Genomic DNA, 22,772 nt, shown 5'->3' with positions numbered 1-22,772 from the left:
ACAAAAAAAGAACCAGTGGCAGGGAGAGCACAGCAGGCTGGGAGTCAGAGGCACTGGGAGACATTTGTGAGGCCCCATGCAAGGAGCTGTAAGTCGGGATTGGGGTGTGTTAGCAAAGGTTTGTGGGGACCTGGCCTATCTCCAAGGTGCTATTGGATTTTGAGGCCCTGACGCAGTTGCTTTTGGGGTAAGACCAGGGAGCTGATCTGCTCATCCACCACCCAGTGACCCAGCCTCTCCCTTAAGAAGGAGGCAAGCCTTCTTATCTTGCCTGATGGGTCCTGATTGGCTACTGCCTCCTTCCAGCTCTTTCAGCCACCAGAGGACCAAGTCTTGTTAGTTCTGCCAGTACCAGAGCTTGGAGTTCTGAACTCACTGCCCCTCTTTCCTAGGTGACAGTTCTTCTTGAGTGGGTATGTCAGGGCAGTGATGCCTACAGCGAGGGCAGAGAAGGCCTAATACACCACGTCACAGGACCAAGATGGAAACAGCAGGGAGTGCTGTGGCCCTGGACAGTGTTTGCACCAGCAGCAGTTTGGAGGACATACACAATGCTGTATCTCAGGACAGATGTGAGGGGCAGAGCCTTTCTGGGAGCCCAAGACTGCACTTACAGGGATGCTATGAGGCCAGGATTCAGGTGCACTGAGCAGCATGCATAGCACCCTCCTGTGGTACATCCTGTAACTGGCTCTACTCCATGCTATCAGCCCCTTACTCTCGCAATCATAAATAACTAACTTTCCACAACAATTTAGAGAGAGAGACTGTAACATTTCAAACAGGACAGTGAAAAACTTCAAAGCCTGGCAGTGATGTGCACACACATGTGTGCATGTAATGTAACATGAGGGGTTGTGTGTGTACCGTGGTGTCCCAGATCAGTGTAGTATCAGCAGGCACCTAGCTGCAGGATGTGACCTGCTGGGCTGCAGTGATTTGTCCCATGCTCTCAGTGCCAGAGCTATCTCCTGCATTTGTACATCTTCAGCCACTAACACGGTCCCGTTGGGGTTGTTCACTGACTGGTCACTGTGGGAGAACCTTGTTTTATTGAGTAAGCTGCATGTCAGGACCTTGTTTGATCATTTCCCTCATGAGCCTGAGTCAATTTGCAATGAAAGGCTCTGCCATTTCTCCACCAGCTTGGGTGTGGATGGCACTGTGATCACAAGCCAGTGATATGAGGTTGTTCAGTGTGGCTTCAGGGTTTGGATTCACAATTCGAGGCCAGTCACAAACAACGGCTCTGCTTCTTGAGCAAGGGCCAGCCTCTCTGCTGAGTACCTGTGACCTCAGTATCCTGCCAGTCATCAATAAGTAACAGGCAGAGGGAGGAGAAGGGGGGCGGGGGAGAGGGGAAAGAGGAACTTCTTGTGACCTCACAGTCCCACCAAGCCATGACTTCCTCATGGGCACAAGCCATTGACCATGTAACTACAAGGGACAGGAACTGTCCCACTCATCCAAATATTATGGGGATGATTTATTTCAGGCCAGCCCTCCTGCCTGTCCACTTCTGCCAGCACATCGACTTGTGTGACAAACTGGTGGGAAGCCCAGTGGTATCTTCCTAAAAAAATGTGCCTTGCAACTGTCAGCAGAATCCCTCAATGTACAGGATGCAGCTCCATCTGGAATGAGCATTCAGCAAGGGAATGGCAGTGGCATTAGGAGATAGACATTAGGAGGCTAAGAGCTTAGCAGTGGTCAAAGCAGGGTTGCATAGCAAGACTATCCAAAGTTAGAGTGGTGAGGGTCTCAAATAATCAGATAATGCAGTGGTTTGGAAGGGAGTTAAACTCTTGAGAATCAGGGCATAAGCCAACTTCTAAACCATTTTTTTGCAGCGGGAGATTTGATGTTTTCAGCCATATTACAAAATTGCTACAGAAACAGACCAAGATGGTTCATTAATTTTAATACCAGGAAGGACCACTATAGTCATCTAGTTTGTCCTTCTACATAACACAGGCTATAGAAATTCCTCTGTCAGCCCCCATAACTAGTGGTTGTATCAGAGTACATGTTTTGGAAAGATAGTCACTCTCCAAGTGCTTGGAGAATCCCTCAGGAAGCTGTTCCAATAGTTAACTACCTACCTCATGTAAAAAATCTGCATCTCAAACCCAGCACAGCACTCCCCTAGGCACAGTGACAAAGATAAGGGCAACATGGAGAGGGAGAAGTACTGGCTGCAGCTTAAGGAAAGGAAACTATCACAAACCAGGAGCTGATGCAACAGCAGGAAAAGCAGCAGCCAGAGCGGATAGGTGTTTGCAAAGTCTGGACACCAGGAAGAGCTTCCCTAAAATACCTGTCCATTCTTGCACTTTTAAGATCTTCTCACATAAAAAACCCCAAAACAACACCTTTGGGGGTTGGTGGTTCCAGGAACACTTTAACCTACAATGATAAAAACTAGTTTCACTCCTTCATACTTACTTGAATAACACAGAGATGATTTTGTGACTGAACCAGGGAATAATTTGTCAGGACACTTTGGATAGGATGTAGCAGTGTTTTTATTTGGTAATAACTAAAAATATTTCCACAAGTCATCACCAAGGCTGTCTAGGTTTTGAACAGCTGAGCCAATATCTGCAATTTGGTTCTCATTTCAGAGCAGGATTACCAAGCTTTTCATCCCTATTAACTACGGAAACCCAAAAGACAGCTTAACTGAGGTGGTGGGGAACGACTTTGAGCTTCATAACAAATCCTGCTGTAGGAACCCAGCATTTCACAGGCACTGCCCTGGAATCACTCGGCGATCGCACCCATTTGAGTAGGGCAGAGACACACGTCATTATCACTGCTCAGGGTGGCATGTCAGCAGGACCGGCGCTAGGGGTTTGAGCGCCCTAGGCGCACAGCAATTTCGCTGCCGCGCGCGCTGGTCCCGCGGCTCCGGTTGAGCTGCCGCAGTGGTGCCTGTGGAGGGTCCGGTGCTCTGTGGTTCCGGTGGAGCTGCCGCAGTCGTGCCTGCGGGTGGTCCACCGGAACCGCGTGAGCAGCCGACCGTCCGCACGCATCACTGCGCAGCTCCACTGGAGCTGCCTGCCGCCCCCTCCGGCAAAACGGCGCCCACCAATTATTCTGGCGCCCTAGGCAATCGCCTAGGCTGCCTAAATGGTAGCGCCGGCCCTGCATGGCAGGTCACTGGGAAGAGTTCTAGAGCAATCACTGCTAGTGCGGTGAGGGGCTGGTGGCAGCAGCCTGTGCCTGGGCTGCCCTGATGTGAGCCAGCGTGTTCCTGGCGGCTCTATGGCTGGGGGTCCCGTGGCTGGGTCGCCCTGCCCTGAGCCCCCGTGCGGCGCCCCATGCCAAAGGCATCGGCGCTGCGGGCCCAGAGCTGACTGAGGCTGGGGCGGTGCGGTGAGCTCCTCCGGCCGGCAGGGGGCAGCGGCCACCGCGGGCTCGGCTGGCGCCGCTCTGTCCGGCGCCGCTCGCTGCGCGCTCGGTTCGGGAGAGAGTCGCCGGGAGACCGGGCCGCGGGGAGTGGCCTGGGCCGGATCTCTCCGCTGCCCATGGAGCCGCCGCCACCACCGTCCGCGGCCTGGAGCGTCGATGTATCCGCCGGCCAGGAAGGGAAGCCCGAGGGGCCCCCGGCGTCTGGGGGGCGGGCTGGCTGCGGGGGACCCCCGCGTCTGGGGGGAGGGGCGAGATGGCGGGTCCAGGGGAAGGGGCTGGCTGGAGGGACCCCGGCATCTGGGGGGCGGGATGGCTGAGGGGGACCCCCGCGTCTGGGGGGAGGACGCAGGGGAAGAGGCGGGCTGGAGGGACCCTGGGGGGAGGGGCGGGCTGGAGGGACCCCGGGGGGAGGACGCGGGGGAAGGGGCGGGCTGGCGGGACCCTGGAGGGAGGACGCGGGGGGAGGGGCGGGCTGGAGGGAGGACGCGGGGGAAGGGGCTGGCTGGCGGGACCCCGGGGGGAGGACGCGGGGGAAGGGGCGGGCTGGCGGGACCCCGGGGGGAGGACGCGGGGGGAGGGGCGGGCTGGAGGGACCCTGGAGGGAGGACGCGGGGGAAGGGGCTGGTTGGCTGGCGGGACACTAGTGCCCGTGGCATTACTGCGTTCCTTAGCTGTGTGCCTATGCTGTGGAGGTGAAAGCAGGACGGAGGGAGCCCTGTGTCCTGAGCCTCTCCCAACGCCATGGGCAGTGCGAGTGAGTAGTACACACGGGTGCCCGGCTCCGCAGGGACATTGCCTGCTCACAGTGACTCTTGCTCACAGGGGTGGCAGGGACTGTCTTTGGGGCATACTGACAGATTGGAGTCGTGGCGCGGCCTTTTCATTCCGCCGCCCTCTGGGAGCACATTGGCAGAGTGAAGCACGTGAATTATTCAGTCTTCACCTGGGCTGTGTTGGCAGGGGCGGCTGTGTAGAGAGTCCCACCAGGGGTTAGTGTATTGGGAGAGGGTTGGCATGTCCCATGCTATTGTAGGGGGTGAGTAGGCTTTGGTGGGGTGATGTTCCTCTCTACTGTCTGAGCAGCTCTGCTCTTGCTCTGATTCCATTAGTATCCCTTGCTTCCAGTGTGGGCCTGGGTGATCGGTCAGTTCAGTGTTGTCTTTCTGGAATAGACTCAGCAGCATTATGTGAACATTGTTTGCTGAAGAGATGTCTTCTGGAGTGTTGCTCTCTGGGAGATGAGGTACATCAAGGAACTCCCCAGGGTGATGTCATACTGGAGGTTACAGGAAACATTTAATTGTTTGCTTTGGTTTTTATCTTTTTATAGTAAAGAAAAGAAAATTCAGATGGATTTTTTTCCCCTACTTGCTGTTAGTGCGTAGGCAACTATCTGGAAAGTTAGCAGTGACTCTTGGGGATGCTTTGCTCTGAGTAGCTGAACTCCTGTCTTGCATTTGGAATTAAAATCAGATCGTCCCTATGCTCCTGAGTGCTGAGGTGGAACTCTTAATGTTAGACTGACAACTGTTGTTATGAGCCTATTACAATTAATAGTTGAAGCTTTAACATTCATGAAACCAAATTAAAATCCATGTGAAAAGAGAAAATCATGTGTCTGAAAAGGCGGTTGTAGGTTTTTTGATTTTTTTTTTTCTTTGAGGAACATAAAGAGGAGAAAATAGGAACTTATATTGGAGCTTCCCAGGAAAGGCCCTTTCCATGCAGAACTTAAGGGTAGATCCTTCCCTGTACCACATACAAGTAGATGGAGCAGCACTGAGGCCTGCTCTACAAACAGATTTTGTGCCAATTTAACTAGTTCACTTAACACAGTGATTTTTTTTTTTAAACTAAAGTCATTATCCTACTATAACTGCTAGTGTGGATACAACCATAGTGTTATACTGGTACCTTGTGTCCACATAACTTATTCCCATACAGGAATAGCTTTACCAGTGTAAAGGCCCTTTTATGCTGATATAACTGCTTCCACAGAGGGGTTGTACCACTAGAAGAGTTAAAGCTGTACAACTTTTGTGGGTAGCAAAGGCCTGAGAAATGGAATGGCCCCTCCACCACCATCAGCACATTTGCTCTTGGAGTCTTCCCTCTCTCTTTGGAGTGCGGTCCTCTAAACCAGGGGTTCTCAAACTTCATTGTACCATGACTCCCTTCTGACAACAAAAATTACTACACTACCCTAGGAGGAGGGGACTTCTGAAGCCTGCGCCCCGCTGCCCAGATCTGGAGGGCCAGTTCCAAAGGTTGGTGAGGCCAAAACTGAAGCCCAGGGGCTTCTACCCCAGGTGGAGGGCCTGTAACCTGAACCCTGCCACCCAAGGCTAAGGCTTTGGCTTTGGCCCCAGGCCCCAGCAAGTCTAATGCCAGTCCTGGCAACCCCATTAAAACAGGGTCCCGACCCACAGTTTGAGACCTGCTGCTCTAAACAGACAGAAAAGTGGCCCTGCTTCCTGGTGCTGGGTGCCCAGTCAGCTCCCCAGCTCCTCTGGTATAGTCTGTGGACCCATGGCCAGGGAGTTTAGCCTGCTTCCTTTATCATGTGCAGATCAGGGAGCATCTTTGGGAGCGGTTCCTCCATATGCATATTTTTGCATGCATCACCCTGTATGTCATGTGATAAATGCTTCTCCTCACTGTCCCCAGCAACGTAGAGAGAGAGAGCAGGGCCTGTGGTGTCTTTGGTTCCAGGAGAAATACAGCCATGAGGTCAGCAACACCTTTTGCTCTAGAATCTTTTAGGTTTTGTGCTGTTATGAGGCTTCTCTCTGTTTCCAGGTTGATTATCCATTCACAGAGGAAGGACCTGTCTGACCAGGATAACATTCCCATCAACAGCCGTTTTAGATGTGTGCAAGGTACTAACCCTCCCACACCTGCCCCTCAGCCAGAAATCCACTGCTGTTTTTTTTCCTAGCTGTTCAGATGGGGACTTTCCTATGGAACTAAAAGTCAGAGCTTACAATTACAGCTTCCTACTTCTTTCTTCTCCCAAACTGGTGTGGGGATTTGGTCCATCTTGATATAAATGTTGATGTGTGGATACTTGGCTAGTTCATCTATCAGTATGAAGGATGTCTTATGGAGCACTTACAGGGGTGCGTTTTGGTGGCTCCTATGATGGAAGAGGGCAAAAAGCACAGAACAGGCTGGGTATCATGAGATTTCAAGCCCCCACAGGACTTTCAGGGTAGACTTGAGTTCTTGTGGGATTTGGCGTGAGATTTGGAGCCAGAAGATTTTTCACGGATCCACAGGTTCGGTTCTATGACCCCAGCTTTGGAACAGCCTCTGGGAGGACCCCATCAGTGAGCGAGACCCCCTAGGTGTCTCACACTTCCTTGAGGGTAAGCCCCGCAGCTTCACCGCCTCCCTGGGCTGGTTCTCTGATCCTTCAGCATTCCTGCTTCCCATCATGAGCTCCGTTCAGTGAGTCCCAATGAGGCAGACTCCTGTACAATCTTAGGGAGCAACACACCTCCAACAGCATCTATAGTGACATTCAGCCAGCGTTGTCAAAAACAGAAGGGTTTGTTAGTCAACTGGAATGCAGCATAGAAAGTCCTTGGTGAGGATGTAGAGAAGAAAGTTACAGCATTGTCCGTCTGGGTTAGCCCAAGACCCCAGCCAAGCCATGTCCCTTCCCTTGGCTCCTGCTGTGTCCCTCCTTGTTGAAGTTCCCAGGCCAGTCCCACCTGGACCCTCCTCAGGCCTTTGTTGTCCAGCTAGTCAAACATGGCTGGCTTCCTGTAGGGAAGGTGGGCCATCCAAGGTCATTAGTTGCTATGTGCCAAATGTCCCAGTGTTTGACGTTGCTATTGTCTTCGTGGACTTGGGGCCCCAACCCCAGATAGCTAGGGATCAGTCACACTTGCCTCACTGGGCCTCCCCAAAGAGCAAACAGCTCTTTTCCCCCACCTAGAGAACAATGCCGCATAAAGGGGAAACTGAGGCACAGTATTCCTACAAAAGATTACAGAAAATTCCCACTCTATGACAAGAGCTCACTGGATTTTGCACAAGATTTGGAGCCATGAAAAGAGCTATGTGTTCAGAGCTGCTGCTTGTGTGCTGGTTTCCGGCAGTCAGCCCTCCCTCGCTCTCTTATCCATCTATCTGCAGGCTTATGTTAGTCACTGCTTTGGGGTGGGGAAGGAATTTTTCCCCATGCCACCAGATTTGCCAAGGCTGGCCGGCTTTTTTCACTTTCCTCACAGTGAAATCTAGGGGTTGGGGTTGGGCAGCTAGAGGGCACAGTTTGGACCTATGTGAGGGTCGCTTAGTTGTTGCATATTTGGCAGGTGCCCAGTGCAGGAACTCACTAATTTAAGGTCCAGATCCAAACCGGTAACATAGTGGGCATCCCGAGAGCATCTCCTTATGAGAGGGGAGCATCATGTCTAGCCCCCTGTGGGCAGCAGGGGCCGGGGAACTATTTCAATGTGCTTGACTGCAGTGCTGCCTGGGGTTGAGGTTCCCTCTTGTTTCAACCTCTGAAAGGGGCAGGCTGCTAGTGGGTGAGTGGAGGTACCCAGAGACTCTTGTAGTGTGATGATTGGCTCTCAGAGCCCCCAAGAATAGGCACAGGATCAATGGGGTGCCAGTGACTGCCCTGGGCTGTCCCTCAGTGGGAACCTTATGTAATTTGACTAATAAAGTTGTGACCTGGTTAAAACCCATACCACGTGTGCTTGCCTTTTTCTGTGCTGTGAGCACCCCGATATCCAGCACAAGTCAGTAGTGATTGAAAATCAGTGGCTGTTTGTCCCCTTTTGTGACATAGTGTGGGTTGGGGAGCCTCGGTGTTGGTGTCAAAAACTGCTGCCTGGAATGGCATCAAATGGCCCTCTCTACTGGCAGCTTCACAGAGGCCAAAGATAGTATGGGAAATTGGGTCTGAACGGACTGAGGACTTGTCTACATAAGGAAATTCACCAGCAGAACTATACCTTATAATTTTCCTATGACACTTCTTGGGGGTGGGGGGAAGAGAACCCTTTTTCTGCAGTAAGTGTTCACAAGGGGCATTATACCAGTATAGTTATGGTATGTTTCTGCTGGTAAATTTCTCCATGTAGACAAGCCATGAGACTCAGTGGTGGACCTGTGTATGTGAGGAGCTAGCACTGCTGTTACTGCTCATGCTGCATTTGGGGAGTCAGTCTCCAGGACTGGCAGGCTGGTACCTCTCATTTTAAACACACTGCTGTATAACTTCCCTGAATTTGGAGACCCATTTGCAGGGGGACCTCTGTCCAGTCTGGCCCAGCCTGAGGGGTTGTAACTCTCTCCAGTAGTGCCACTATTAGTGGTGAGAGACATGGAAAGTGTTTGTTCCTTTGCTGGAGCCTGGGATCTCCTTGTGTTTAGGGCAGGCTTTGTGCTTGTGTTATATGTGCTGAGTCTCTGCTCCTGGACAGGGTGAACTTTCCTGATACTTCTCTCTTGTTTCCCAGAGGCTGAAGAAACGCTGTTGATTGATATAGCGACAAACAGTGAGTCTGTTATGATGAAAGCTTTCTTCAACAAATATATCATCTCTCCATTATTGACACACATTCCTTCCTGTTTCACCCACTCTGCCTCCCACTCTTGTCTCTTCTCCTTGTGCCCTCTGCTCTACCGCTTCTTACTGTCTCTGTGCTAGTTATGGATTGGAAGGCTGTAGGGGGGTTGGCTGGCTTTGTTATTCTTTTGGAAAATGCTCATTACCACAGGGAGCATGATCTAAATACTTAGATCAAAAGGTGTCACTTGGCTGAGTTTTGACTTCTCTCTTAATGCTTCTCCCAAAACCCCTCTCTGTGAGCCTGTTTGACTTTTTCCGGAACTTAACTTGCCAGACCCTCGCTTTCCTGCTTCTGTCCTATATTATTGCTCTACTCCTTGCTGCCACAGAAGCAGCCCCATGGTTGGAGTGCAGGGGCAGTAGATGATGCCCTCATTGGAAGTGTAACCTGATGAGGGCCTCTTAGGAGGTTTTCATACCCTGCAGGGTCCCACGGTGCTTTGGATGCAGCATAGACAGGTATAAGTAGTCTTGTCTTTGCTTTGCAGAGAGGGATGTGGATATTAGGAAACACTATTTCACTAGGAGGGTGGTGAAGCACTGGAATGGTTTACCTAGGGAGGTGGTGGAATCTCCATCCTTAGAGGTTTTTAAGGTCAGGCTTGACAAAGCCCTGGCTCGGATGATTTAGTTGGTATTGGTCCTGTCACTGTAACTGTCTGAAAATGTGTGTCTACTGCTGCAAATAGCACCTTGGATCCCTGTCCCCATTTGATACTGCATTTGGTGCTTACAGTGTCACTGTTTCCTTTGTGAAGGTAGTGTCCTCTGTTATTTGTGAGTGTCTTTCACACAGCAGCAGGGGAAAGAAGTAGTTTTAAAAATCAGGAAAAAGGCACTGGAACCCCCTACCACCCACAAATTGGTGGGAGTCTCAGGGGCACAGAGAGGACCCGACACTGCTTCAAACTCACTTTTTAAAATAGACTGAATATCAAGATAACAGCAGATAAATGAGGAATTCGATCATGAGCCCAGAGGAGCAAATGGCAGCTAGTGGCTTGTTTACAGAAGGGATTTAAAGGTCAAGAAGCCAAACCTGTCTGTGTCTTGGTGTGTGTGTTTTGTATGTCTGAAGCTGGCTGCAAGATCAGAATACAGGGAGACTGCACACCAGAGCGCCTCTTTGAGATCCCCAATGAGGAACGCTGCCTGGGGTTCCTCACCGAAGTGCTGAATGTACAAGAAGGTAAGCACACTTAAGCCATGTGTGTGTCTCTGGGGCTCAAGAGCAGTTTCTGACAGCGACGTTTCCTTCTCCAGCCCAATCGAAAGCGCCTCTTCCTGAGCACAGGGAGCCAGCCAGCTGGTATCAGGTGGAGAAAAACCTCCCAGCTCCTCCTCAGTCATCTGTTTCAGGTACTGGAGTGAGTCCCACCTCCGCAGTTGCTACTCTGTGTTCAGGGCACAGTCATAGAGCCCTTGTTTTGAGTGTTTGAGTGAGATACATACAAAACTATGGCCTCTGCAGGAGCTTTGATTTTCAGTGATCCTGTCGGGTAGGAGCCTGGTTAGTGCTTTTCCCCCATCCGCCCACTAACTCCCACAAAAAATCCCACCTCCTGCTCCTAGTGTGGTGTTACCATGGATTGATGTCTTATTGACATACTGTATCTCTCTCTGCCAAAGTCCCTCTTGGTTCATAATTGTCTCTCCACCCCTTGGTGTGTCCATCTCCTTACTCTCTGCTCCCCCTCGCCTCTGTCAGCATCTCTTCCCCATACCCTCTTGGCACTATCAGGGTTGGTAAAACACTGCTACCCCTTGCCACTCGGACATTTCTGTGGGGATCTCTCTTCCCCCTCCTGGAGTTAGGTTGCCCCTCTAGGTTCTTGTTAAGCTGTTTTCCGAAGAACATCCGCCTGGGCCTCAATCTTACCAGCCAGGCTTTTGTCTTTACAGGGGTTCTAGGCTTTGAAGATCATTTCAATGCCATAAGTTTGGAGAAGAAAAACTTACAAAACCAGCAAATGGGATCTCGCCGGGAGCCCCCGCCCCCCCCTCCTCCGCAAAATAGGCAGTAAGTAGCATCCCAGAGCTGTTGCCTTTACCTTCCAGTATCCTAGGCAGTAACCCCAGTTTGAAGTCTATGGTTGTCTCCTGTCTAGATTTCATCGAGAGAGGGAAGGTGTGGCCAGAGACCAGCCAAAAGTAACCAACACCATGCGCAAGCTGTTTGTGCCCAACACACAGTCTGGGCAAAGAGAGGGTCTCATCAAACACTTGCTTGCCAAAAGAGAGAAGGAATACGTCAACATCCAGAGCTTCAGGTCAGTGCTGCCCCCAGAGCCATAGCCACGAGGCACAGTGTATGTAGAGGTAGTGAGAAGCAGAGATTTTCCCAGCTTCTGTGGGCTACTGCCTTGAATCCAGCCCAGGTCTCAAAATCAGCTCCTGCTGATGGATGGCCTATGTGAAACAAGTAATGGGGTTTCAGTCCAGTTTATAGATGGCCACAATACAACCCTACAGCCATCATATTGGCACTTTCCCGTTACCTTATGGGTAATCTCAGCCCAGGGGCTAGGGGTTGAACTCCCCCAAGCAGAACTGAGGCATGTTGGCAGAGGTGCAGTAACAGGAGCTTGCACTGCTGTTGCCCATGCTGCATTGTCCTATGAATACAAAGGGCTTCATGGTTGCCAATCTGATGCTTTTTTGCCAACATGGCATTCACTTCCAACATGCAGAAAGCATGGTGTGTGTCATGTAGCTAGGCCCCCAGTGAGGTTTCCCTTGCTTTGCAGAGCTCTGTGACATCCCTGGTACGTTAGAAATGTGGCATGCGCAGAATTCTCTGTGTTTTGCAGTCTTGGATAGAGCTCTTCATGTTATGTGTAGTTCACACTCCTTAGCTAGTTTATGGGCCTTTTTACACAGGACCCTCATGCAATTCAGACACTCCCTGTCTTGATGATATGTGCATTAGAGAGTCTGGATCTATTCAGTAAAGCCCTGCCCCAGCAGCATGGCTGCTCTTGTGTGTATTGCAGGTTTTTTGTGGGAACATGGAATGTGAACGGCCAGTCTCCTGACAGTGGATTGGAACCCTGGCTAGTCTGTGACTCAGACCCCCCAGATGTCTACTGTATTGGGTGAGGCGTGAACTCCTGTTCACTTACACATACACGTCTTTGGTCTCGCTCCCTTCCTTTGGACACTGGTGGATTTTATTTATTTCAAATTCCCAGGCTTCCTAGTGAACTCCAAACTTTATACTGGTGCCTAGCATGTACCTTGGGACTCAGAAGGGAGGGGAATCTCCTTCACAGGGATAGAGTAGTCAGAACGATGCAAAGAAGCAGCCAAAAGTCAAGTAATTTCTTGAGCTAACAGAGCAGCTTTCCTACAGTGAGGCACCAGCTGAGACCCAGCGCATCCTTGGCATTAGCAAAACAGGTCAGACTAATGCCCCTCAGGGAAATGGTCTCTGGAAGAGGCCTGTAAGACACTGCAAGAGAGCCAGGGTGCTTTCGTTTGAGCTAGGCCCAGTTGACCTTCCTCCAGGATGAATGACTACAGAGAGATTCAGACTGGGCCTCCTGCAGTGCCATCTTCTGATGGGGGTACAGAGGGGAGACTGGTTTGGGGGAGAGGGGTAGTGTCCTAAATAGACTTGGTTTTAGGTTCCAGGAGTTGGACCTCAGCACAGAGGCTTTTTTCTACTTTGACTCAATGAAGGAGCAAGAGTGGCTGGCTGCTGTGGAGAAGGCCTTGCACCCCAAGGCGAAGTATAAGAAAGTGAGTCCTACACAACCATATCCTCTGGCATCCAAGTTGGTGGGACTGGGAATGGGGGCAGGAATGAAGCTCACACTTTCCCAACTCGGATCGTCCATATGTCACCCAACCAAAATGGCCAAGAGCAGAGTCCCCATGGATGCGTACCTGACACCGCTAATGTAGTAGTTTCTGGGGCAGGAAGAGTCACTGTGGGACTAGAATAAATCTGGAGATAGTTGTAGGGCCGAAAAGTCCTCCAATAACATCTCCCTGGCTGTTTGGTGGGTTCCTCATGAGTGGGGCAGCAACCACCAAAAAATGTCTCCAGATTGCTGACAGGACATATACTCAATGTGAGATATGTGCCCTCCTACAGGCAGGCAATACGAGGCAGAGGCAGGTCAAATTCCATTTTTGCCTTGTTCTGGTAGTGCTGCAGCTATAAAAACCGGGTGTGTCTTGTTCTGAGGAGCCAAGTGAATAGCTTTTCCTTGGAGGAACAACACTGTTTGTATAGGGGAAGTTAGCTAGGAGACTGCCTTGGGAAAGAGTAACTTTAGTTGTAATGTTGCTAGCTGGCTCCTTCCTGACGTGTCAGGACTGAGTCACTACAGCTTTTCTTGCTGGAATAGCAGGCCTTCTGGCAGATGGCTCTGTCTTAAGACATCAGTTAATTTCCCCTTCCTCCTGCCCCACTATGTTTTCCTGTGACTTCCATGCACTGCTATTTTATATAGAGCCCAGTGACACAAGTTACAGGTGCTGAAAGCAGGCAAGTTGAGCACTTGGGGAATTGATAAAGGAGGCCTGGTCTCCCCCCATCTTGCATTATTTACATTTTAAAACCGTGATCTCCATCACATGTATAAGGCTGATCACACGGGAGGTAGCTACGGGCAAAGTGGAAGTGACTGAAATCATAGATAAGGTGCATGGTTAAAAATGCAGAGTTCAGAATCCTGCAAAATATTACAATGTCTCTAGCTCCTCCTCCAGTGAGGGATTGTAACACCTGCTAATGAGGCATTTCTGTGCACCCTCTTGATGTGGAGATTTCCTTCCCATTAACATTAATAACACTTTGCACTTCTCTAGTGAACATTTCAAAGCACTTCACGCTGGTCATTTATGCCTCACAACCCGCTGAGCAGGGGAAAGTAACACCCCCATTTAGAAGATGGGGAAATGCTGGACTGGGAGGTGAACTGACTTGCCCAGAGTCACCCAGAAGAGACCATGGCAGAGTCAGGATCTATTCAGCAAGAGACGGTGCACACAGGTGCCATGTTAATGGTTATAGGACGAGTTGAACAGTGGAGAATGTCCTTCCTTCCTTCTGTCCTGCAGAAGGAGCAAATGCTCTCTGGGAGGTAGGCAGTGTGTAGGATCCCAGAGATGCTGCTTTGTGGTGCCTGCAGGTCAGGCATATCTGACTCTGTAGATGCTTCACTTGCTGGCTGTTTCTCCTACATTGAAACCACTCATGCAGAGTTGGGAATTTAAACAGTGAGCTCCACCGCCAGTTTTCTGTATTTCTGTATAAGCACAGGGGGTGAGAAATTGGGGATTGCATTACGGCTGATCTGGAAACTCATGGCATTTTTATTTATTTTGCAGGTGCAGGTGGTCCGTCTGGTTGGGATGATGCTGGTTGTGTTTGCCAGGAAGGATCAACTGAGTTATATCACAGATATCATGGCAGAGACTGTGGGGACTGGAATCATGGGGAAAATGGTGAGTGCTGTTGGTCAGTGGGTGCATGGCCTCTGAATAGCTGACTCTGGTGTATGTTTGTGTGTAATGTGGTCTGTGGTACAGTGTCTTGCCTTACTCTCTCATCCCTGCTGCTGCTTTTCATGTCAGTATGCCTCTTGTTTTCATTGTCTCCGTGCCTTTCCCCAGCTGTCTCCTGTTCAATCTGTTACCCAACTTCTTCTGTGTGTGTTTGTGTAAGAGTCTCACCGGTAACTCTGTCCCCAGGGTAACAAGGGCGGTGTGGCCGTGAGGTTTGTATTCCACAACACCACTTTCTGCATTGTCAATTCCCACCTTGCTGCTCATGTGGAGGACTTTGAGCGGCGGAACCAGGATTACAAGGATATCTGTGCCCGGTTAAGCTTCCTGCCCCCTGACCAGGGCCTGCCTCAGCTGAGCATCATGAAACACGAGTGAGTCTCCAACTCCACATACCTTCTCCAAGGTCTGGGAAATCTTAGCTAGAAATTGCTACCAGCAAGAGCCCAAGTGTAGACATACCTGCAGATTAATTGACAAGGTGAGGAGAATGCCAGAGCCTTGTCTACACTAACACTCCTGTTGGTGCAGTTGAACCAGTGATTGCACTAGTGGGCAGCGTTCTTGTGGTGGCTCACAGGGCCAGCCTGTCTCTAGTACCCTTCCCTTGCAAGAAGTCTGTAATGCGCTCATCTCAGCAGCTGGCACTCTTGACTCAAAGGCTGATTATTACATAGTTGTGGAAAACCTGGGGCTTTTCTAGAACAACAGACAAACAGGGGGTTTTATTCCAGGTTTTTCTGGTTTGTTCATTTTTGAGCTCTTGTTACTTGGAAGGATTTACTTGAACAGCTCACGCAGTCTTCAAAGTTTTTGAATCTAGAAATGGGCTCAGTTTTCAGTCTGTGACTATAAATGTTGTTGTAAAAGGCTAAGAAAATTATGAGTGTGTCAAAGTTTCTGTTATACCTGTTGGGAAGTGATGAGAATGCTATAGGACTGTCTGAAAGCCTGAAAGGGGAACAGGAAGAGTCATTGGTGTGGCGATTGTAGAGAGGGGTGTGATTAGCGGGTGGAACAGTGAGAGAGGACAACTGCATTTAGATCTTTGTGGATTTTTAAGAGACCTACATGCGCGTCCTACCAGCTCAGCTTCAGTCTGTGTGCTCAGCATAGGTGCATTGGGTTGGTCAGATTTCAGTAATGTACTAGGAACTGGAAAAGCAAACAAACTGGTAGACTTGTATGGGATCCAAAGGCAGAAGCAAAAGGCCTAACTGTTCTTATGTATGCCTTACAGAAGTGCAAGCTTTTCCTTGTGGGTGATGTGTGCGCCTTTGTGTTGGAGGGATAAATGCCACTGTGCAGTGAATTGTGTTGTACCTCTTACTTGTTTCATTTCATGAAAACATTGGTGGGTTTTTCCACATTGTTTTCAGGCTAAGGAAAACGTCAGCAGCCCTTACCGAGGATCGTGGTGGATTCTCCGTCACTGGCATTTTAAAATCAGGATTGGCTGTTTTTCTAAAAGATCTGCTCTAGTTCGCACAAAAATTATTGTGGGGCAGTTCTCTGGCCTGTGCTGTCCAGGGGGTCAGACTGGATGGTCACAATGGGCCCTTCTGTCCTTGGAATCTCTGAGCTGTTAGCTAGCTAACTGCTCGATTCCATATAGATCACCCACCTTTGGGATGCTATCTCTGTAGACACAGGAGTGGCAGCTGCTATCATATTTTGCTTCTCTTATCTGTTCTCTTGTGCTCTAGCTATCGCGAGAGACCCCTTTTCCAACCTGACATCGCCATCTCTCTCTCCCAAGCGAGTTCTGATATGAACTGTGGGCTTTTCTTTTCCATGTTTGCCTTTGTGTGTAGTGTTGTCATCTGGCTGGGAGACCTAAACTACAGGCTGTGCCTCCCTGATGCCAGTGAGGTGAAAACTCTGATCAGTAAGAATGAGCTTCAGAAGCTGTTGATGTATGACCAGGTGAGTGAACTTCAGCCATGTGGGTATTGGGTCATCCTGTTTTAATATATCCCTGCGCTTCGGAGGTCTGGCATGTGCTCTGTGGTGATGAGATCTAGACATGGCTCTAGGATGTTTTTGTTTCTTGCCGTTTTAGTTTAGGATGTGATGTTTAGGCTGTAGGAATGTGTATTAAAGCTAAGAGATACACCCTCCATGCTCAACAGCTCCTCTCACCAGCTCTTGAGGGCAGAGGAGGAACAATGACAGAGGTCAGTCACAGCTCAGAGGGACCCTGGAAAGTACGTTGCAGGAGCGCTGGGGTTTCCTGCCTGTAACTGAGGCCTTGTGTACTCCTCAGAAAGTTGGACCTGAGTTCTGTGCAGTATGCCTCTGCAGCACATTGGAAATTCCGGGGCAGCGTTAGATACATTTAAAAAAAAGGAAGGTTATCCAGTGAAACACGAAAGGAACAATACGCTCAGTGCAGTGTCCCTCAGAGCATTTATGGTGATAGTAAATTGACTTCATGCTGCCTCTTACTTTGTAATTTCCAGGATGCCGCAGAATTTTGTATTGAAAATAACAAACTGAATTTTTGATGCTGTTAGGTGAACTTAGGAGCTTTGCAACTGAGTAGGAGACTTATGAGAGCTGATTTGGTGTTGTCGGCCAAGTGCACCAGCTGTAGGGTCTGCTAAAATGATCACCAGTGAAGTAGTTAGCAATGGAGTTGCTTAACTGTCATCATTAGGTTTCAAAGTTAACACTTGGTTGAAATGAACGGAGCAGTTCTTATCTCTCTTGGCTATTGGTTCATGCTGTCTACAGACTCAGGCAGGCGGCATTATGTCAGTTTGCACCTGTCTTTCGAAGGTTTTCTTTGCACCCAGAGCAGGTCTGTTTTGTAATGAAAGTGTCTGTCTGGGGGCATGGTTCTATCGAAAGGGGTGGGTTCTGTGACAGAATCCATGGCTGTGGAGTAAAAAGGCCCTGCCTGTAACTCTGCTCTGCAGAGTTGTGAAGACTTTGCTGTTGTGCTAATAGGCTGTTCCTTTTTGCCTCTAGTTGAATATTCAGCGGACTCATAAGAGAGCGTTTGCTGACTTCACAGAGGGCGAGATTAAATTCATCCCCACGTACAAATTTGACTCTAAAACAGACCGCTGGGATTCCAGGTAAGTCTGTTGATGGTGGCCTGTTAACCTGTGATACCAACAGCATCTTGCCACACAGCGTATTTCCCTGGCTGAATTATTAGGCTCTGATCCTTCCTTCTCCTGGAAACACTCAACACTCTCTGGAGCCCTCAACATGACATTGAATAGCCTAGCGGATCCCTCACAAATGGACTAGACATTACCTGGGACGGAGCTCTTTCCTGACGCAGAATGTCAGTGAGGCTATTGAATGAAACATACAGTTGATATTCCTCTGAGAGGTGTGGGGAATACCTCTGAGGACAGAGAAACAACACAAAAGGCACTTGAGGGATTAGGAGTAAGGGCAGATTGTCTCTTTCTGAGTCTGCTTTGCTGTAGTCTGGTGAGCCTGGGGACAGAAGAGTCAGCCATGCTGAACTCTGGTTTAGCCTTCAGCATAGGCTCTTTGATTCCTCTGCCACACAAAGGCAAGAAATATTGACAGAAAACAAAAATGATAGTCCTGACCTGGGCTGGCACTGCAGGGTCCTCTTCCCCCAATAGCTCAAGGATCATGGACCTCCCTTAGCCTCAGGGGCACCATGGGGCCTACTTGCCCCATTGCAGCCTTCTGTGCTGCTCAGGAAAGTGTCTCTCTCTACTGGCTCTCCCTCCTCCCTTACAGAACTTGGTCCTCATATCTTCCAGCTGGGAATCAGAGCTAATCATTAGCTGCTGCTGAGCTGGATCCCAACACCTGTCCATTGGGCTTCTTCTTAGGCCAGGGCTTGCTCCTCCCTCGCTCTGCAGGTCCTTAAAGGGGAAGTCTGCCCTGCTACTCTTGCCCATGCAAACTCATCTGGGGAAAGATAATTCAAAACACAGAGACTCAAGGACCCTGGAAAGCAGGAACAGCTGACTAGACCTTCAGCAGTCAGGGCAGTGAGCAGTAAATTAAACTGTAGCTTGCACTGGAGTGTGGCAGCAAAAGAAGCTAATGCAGCTTGGGGCCACATATGCAGAAGCCTCTGGTTATGGTGCTAGCCCCTGCTGAGCCCATTCCACTTCTTAGCACAGCAGTACCAGCAAGATGTTAACAGGCACTGAGAAGAGCAACCCCAGTGATTGCGGGGACAATGAATAGATCTGGGGCGCTAAATCCTTGTGGCTAGCTGACAACTGGGGCAGGGAGCCTAACTAGGTATTAGAAGGGTGCCACCCCCAGCGTTGGACTGTAGCCCTGGTAGGGGGCAGAGAGAGGAGAACAGAAGTAAGGGGATGCGATTTCAGAACGGTAACATTTCGGATGAGGAAAGTGATGAGAGCCCCATCACTCGAGATGCTGCCCTAGGAAGTGTGTCCTGCAGGGACCAATCTGGCTGAGGAGGGGAATGGCCAGATGGACAGGAGGACTGTCTGATTTCCTGGTAACTTGTATATCTGCAGTGGGAAGTGTCGCGTGCCAGCCTGGTGTGATCGAATCCTCTGGAGAGGGGGGAACATTAATCAGCTCCGGTACCGCAGTCACATGGACCTGAAAACCAGCGACCACAAGCCAGTCAGCTCGCTGTTCCTTATTGGGGTAATTGTCACTTGATGTGCTGGGGGAGAACGCGTGGTTGAAGTTCCAAGTTAAAGGATCCATCAGCCATGTTTGTATTGATATAAAAGGGAGGGGGGTGAGCAGAAATGAGTAATAGCTGCTGGGCAGCCTCACTTACCTCAGTATCTGAAGCAAGGGACTCACAAGAGCTGCTGTTCTCATATGCAGCACAGGTTGGCTGTGCAACCAGAGCAGCTTTGTGCCATGCTGACACAGACAATGCTTGGAGTTTACACAGCAGACATGCAGAGTATTCAACAGGAAGGATCCAGCCTTTGATTGCTTTAACAGATTTTCTTAGGCTCTGAGGTGTGACCCAACATGTCTGCCACCGGGATAGGTGCGCTGAGCTGTTTGCAGCTGGCTTCTCCTCGGGGCCACAAGCTACCAGTAAACAATTGCACCTATTCCCATGATGCTGCTTTTGCTCTGCTTGGAGAAACAGGAACTCAGGGGTGCTTCTGGTCTGGGGGGACTGTGAAAGGCTGAATATAAGATGTGGGAGGGAAGAGATTTGAGATCCCTGGCCTGTTGGGTGGAGCCAGCATGTGTGTCCAGTATTCCTGTCCCCTACTTCTTGACTAGGGTGGTCTCCTAGACAACTCATTGCTTTCTCCTCTTGCCCAATCAAGCAGGCTGAAATCCTGAGGAATTTTGGGTAAGACTGCAGAGTGCTTGCACTACTAGTTGCAGGCCGCCCTTAGAGCATTTCCTGCAAATAGCAGGTCCTTCCTGGTGCCCGTTGGCCAGAAAAAGACATCATTACTGTAGGTATAATAGCTTGCATGAAATTACCCATGAAACTTGGAGGAGCAACTGGGCCAATCTTCATCCTTCAAAGCTGCACATGCGAAATGCCCAAGAATCTCCTCAGCTTCTGCTGCAGTTATTTACAAACCACTAAGGGAGTTTACACTATTGAGGCCTACACCTTCAGTGAGTATAATCTGATCTCCTGCAGGTGAAAGTTGTGGATGAGCAGAGGTACCGGAGGTTGTTTGAGGATATTGTTCGCATGATGGACAGAATGGAGAATGACTTCCTTCCTTCACTGGAGCTTAGCCGGAGAGAGGTGAGAACAGAAATGGATTCCTTGTCTGCTTCCCGAAGACCAGCAGCTTGCAGAAGGGCTAGAATTTCTCTAAAGGACTCTGAGGCCCTGGTCTACACATAAAACGTAGGCTGACCTAGCTGTGTCGCTCAGGTCTGTGAAAAATTTCACTCTGTGAGTACCACCATTAGGTTGCTCTAACCCCAGTGTAGACATAGGTAGGTCAACAGAAAGATTCTTCTGTCAACCTAGTTATCACCTATGGAAAAACTCCTTCTGTCAGTGTAGGAAGCATCTATGTTACAGTGCTGCAGTGGCATAGGTGCACGGCCTATAACAGCTATAGTGTAGACATGGCCTGATACTGTTTTATTAAACTACAATGTAGACAAATGTGCCAAAAACTAACTTCAGTTACCTCCCTACAACCAGGTATTGGGTTAGAAATTGTGCATTGCCCTGACCTCTCAGCTAGCACGCTGGTAGGGTGCACTTACAGTAACTCCTCACTTAACATTGTGGTTATGTTCCTGAAAACTGCAACTTTATGCAAAACTATGTTAAGCGAATTCAATTTCCTCATAAGAATTAATGTAAATAGGGGCGTTAGGTTCCAGGGAAATTTTTTTCGACAGACAAAAGACATTATATACATATGCAGTATAAGTTTTAAACAATTTAAAACAAACAGTTTTTAATATTGTACACAGCAATGAATGATTGTGAAGCTTGAATGCGATGGTGGAGTCAGAGGGTGGACTATTTCCCAGGGCATGCCTTGCTGCTAAATGATGAACTAGCATTCGGCTGAGCACTCAAGGGTTAATACATTGTTGTTAATGTAGCCTCACACTCTACAAGGCAGCATGGGCTGAGGCAGCAAGGAGGAAACACAATAGATGCAGGGCAGTAGCTGCAAATACTTCCCTGCAAAAACTGAACATGATGATGAGCCCGCGTTATCCAGCTAGAGCACACCAATCCCCTCCTCCTGACAGCACATGCGCGGCTGCACAGGTGCTGATTTTCCAAAGTGCTGGGGGTGCATGCATGAGTGAGAGAGAGAGACGTGCATTGCCCCTTTAAGTCCGCTGAGCCCACTTCAAGTACATTGCCCTTTAAGCAGATCAGACAGGAAGCAACAGTTTCCAGCAAGCTCCCTCCTTTCCGTCCCTGAGCCCTGTCCCCCTCCTCCGCTTTGTGGAGAGGGGGTACGGAGTGGGAACATCAGCATTCCTCTCCCCCCCCCCACCCCAGCAAGCAGGAAACTCCCAGGAGCAGCTCCAAGGCAGAGGCAGGTCAGGAGCAGGACAGCATTCGGGGGAGGGCCATCTCAACTCTGCTGGCAGCTGCTGAGCCACATACCTTACAGGGAAGCTGATGTGAGGGGGAAGGCTGCCCCCCCACCCCCCGGTTTTAATCCCCACAAGGAGGGGCTGCTCTTCCAGAGAATCCTGCACTGGACAAAGCAGGCAGCTGCCAAAGATGTTATAAGAGAGCATCACGCAACTTTAAATGAGCATGTTCCCTAATTGACCAGTGACGTAACAACGTTAACCGGGAGAACTTTAAGTGAGGAGTTACTGTACTTCCCATTGTTGAGGGTGATGCGGAGTCCTTATACCTAATTATGGTTCCCTGTAGGTAATAAGAAGAGTTGTTTTCTCTTTGCTCTGCAGTTTGTGTTTGAGAAGGTGAAGTTCCGACAGCTACAGAAGGAGAAGTTCCAGATCACCAACAACGGGCAGGTCACCTGTCACTTCTCCTTCATCCCCAAACTCAATGATAGCCAGTACTGTAAACCATGGCTTCGAGCCGAGCCCTGTGAGGGGTACCTGGAGCCGAGTGAGTTTTATGCACTGTCTCTGTAGTGTCTTGGCTAAGGCAACCACCATTCTGTCCTTTCCCCCTCTCCTGCTGTTTGTCACCATTCCTACCCTCACGTGCCATCTGTCTCCCTTTCCCCTTTGGATTTCTGCCACTCTGCCCAGCTTTTTCATGTGCTGTGTGTCTGTCCATGAGGTCTCCATTACTTTTCCGCTGTGGGGTTCTGCGAGTCCATGTGTGCCCCTTGTCTGTTTCAGATGAGACTGTGGACATCTCCCTGGATGTATATGTCAGTAAGGACTCTGTGACCCTTCTAAACTCGGGTGAGGACAGAATTGAGGATATCCTTGTCCTTCACCTGGACCGAGGCAAGGATTACTTCCTCACCATCAGTGGGAGCTACCTGCCTAGCTGCTTCGGCACCTCCCTGGAGGCTCTGTGCCGAATGAGACGACCAATCCGCGAAGTTCCTGTCACCAAACTTGTTGATCTGGTAAGGAGCAGTGGTCCTGAAGCTCCAGGGAGCTTGCTCCCTGAGATTTGCACTTTGATTTATTAACCAGACATTGAACATTCCCCCTCCTAAAAATGGCCGCACTTCCCAAGGGCTAACCTCCCTCACTTGGGTAATGGTCCTGGCTCGCCACTGCTTCCTCTCCACGTGCTGCACCCTGGCTTTCCTCACATTCCCCTAAGGACTATTCACTGCTCTGTGCTTTCAAC

At 49.8% G+C, this 22,772-nt stretch overlaps 1 protein-coding gene across 2 annotated transcripts in view; it reads left to right on the top strand.

Moving 5' to 3' along the window:
- The first annotated feature begins 4,092 nt into the window (after window positions 1-4,092).
- OCRL (OCRL inositol polyphosphate-5-phosphatase) overlaps window positions 4,093-22,772 on the top strand; it is a 31,100-nt gene continuing 12,420 nt past the window's right edge. The window contains exons 1-18 of one of the 2 annotated variants that reach the window (XM_050964201.1): window positions 4,093-4,168; window positions 5,622-5,681; window positions 6,214-6,293; window positions 8,892-8,930; window positions 10,083-10,193; window positions 10,268-10,363; window positions 10,907-11,024; window positions 11,113-11,274; window positions 11,998-12,099; window positions 12,631-12,745; window positions 14,345-14,461; window positions 14,708-14,895; window positions 16,336-16,447; window positions 17,495-17,604; window positions 19,015-19,150; window positions 20,133-20,243; window positions 21,902-22,067; window positions 22,307-22,542. In XM_050964201.1, coding sequence (XP_050820158.1) covers window positions 10,975-11,024; window positions 11,113-11,274; window positions 11,998-12,099; window positions 12,631-12,745; window positions 14,345-14,461; window positions 14,708-14,895; window positions 16,336-16,447; window positions 17,495-17,604; window positions 19,015-19,150; window positions 20,133-20,243; window positions 21,902-22,067; window positions 22,307-22,542 — 1,605 coding nt within the window. In that variant the 5' untranslated portion in view covers window positions 4,093-4,168; window positions 5,622-5,681; window positions 6,214-6,293; ... (2 more) ...; window positions 10,268-10,363; window positions 10,907-10,974. The remainder of the gene's footprint in view (window positions 4,169-5,621; window positions 5,682-6,213; window positions 6,294-8,891; window positions 8,931-10,082; window positions 10,194-10,267; window positions 10,364-10,906; window positions 11,025-11,112; window positions 11,275-11,997; window positions 12,100-12,630; window positions 12,746-14,344; window positions 14,462-14,707; window positions 14,896-16,335; window positions 16,448-17,494; window positions 17,605-19,014; window positions 19,151-20,132; window positions 20,244-21,901; window positions 22,068-22,306; window positions 22,543-22,772) is intronic. The other variant, XM_050964202.1, reaches the window with a different exon arrangement.

Source organism: Gopherus flavomarginatus, chromosome 8 (genome assembly GCF_025201925.1).
Source record: "Gopherus flavomarginatus isolate rGopFla2 chromosome 8, rGopFla2.mat.asm, whole genome shotgun sequence".
Classification (NCBI taxonomy): Eukaryota; Metazoa; Chordata; order Testudines; family Testudinidae; genus Gopherus; species Gopherus flavomarginatus.
The sequence above is the reverse complement of the archived record's forward strand: the minus strand, read 5'-3'. Positions and strand labels throughout refer to the sequence as shown.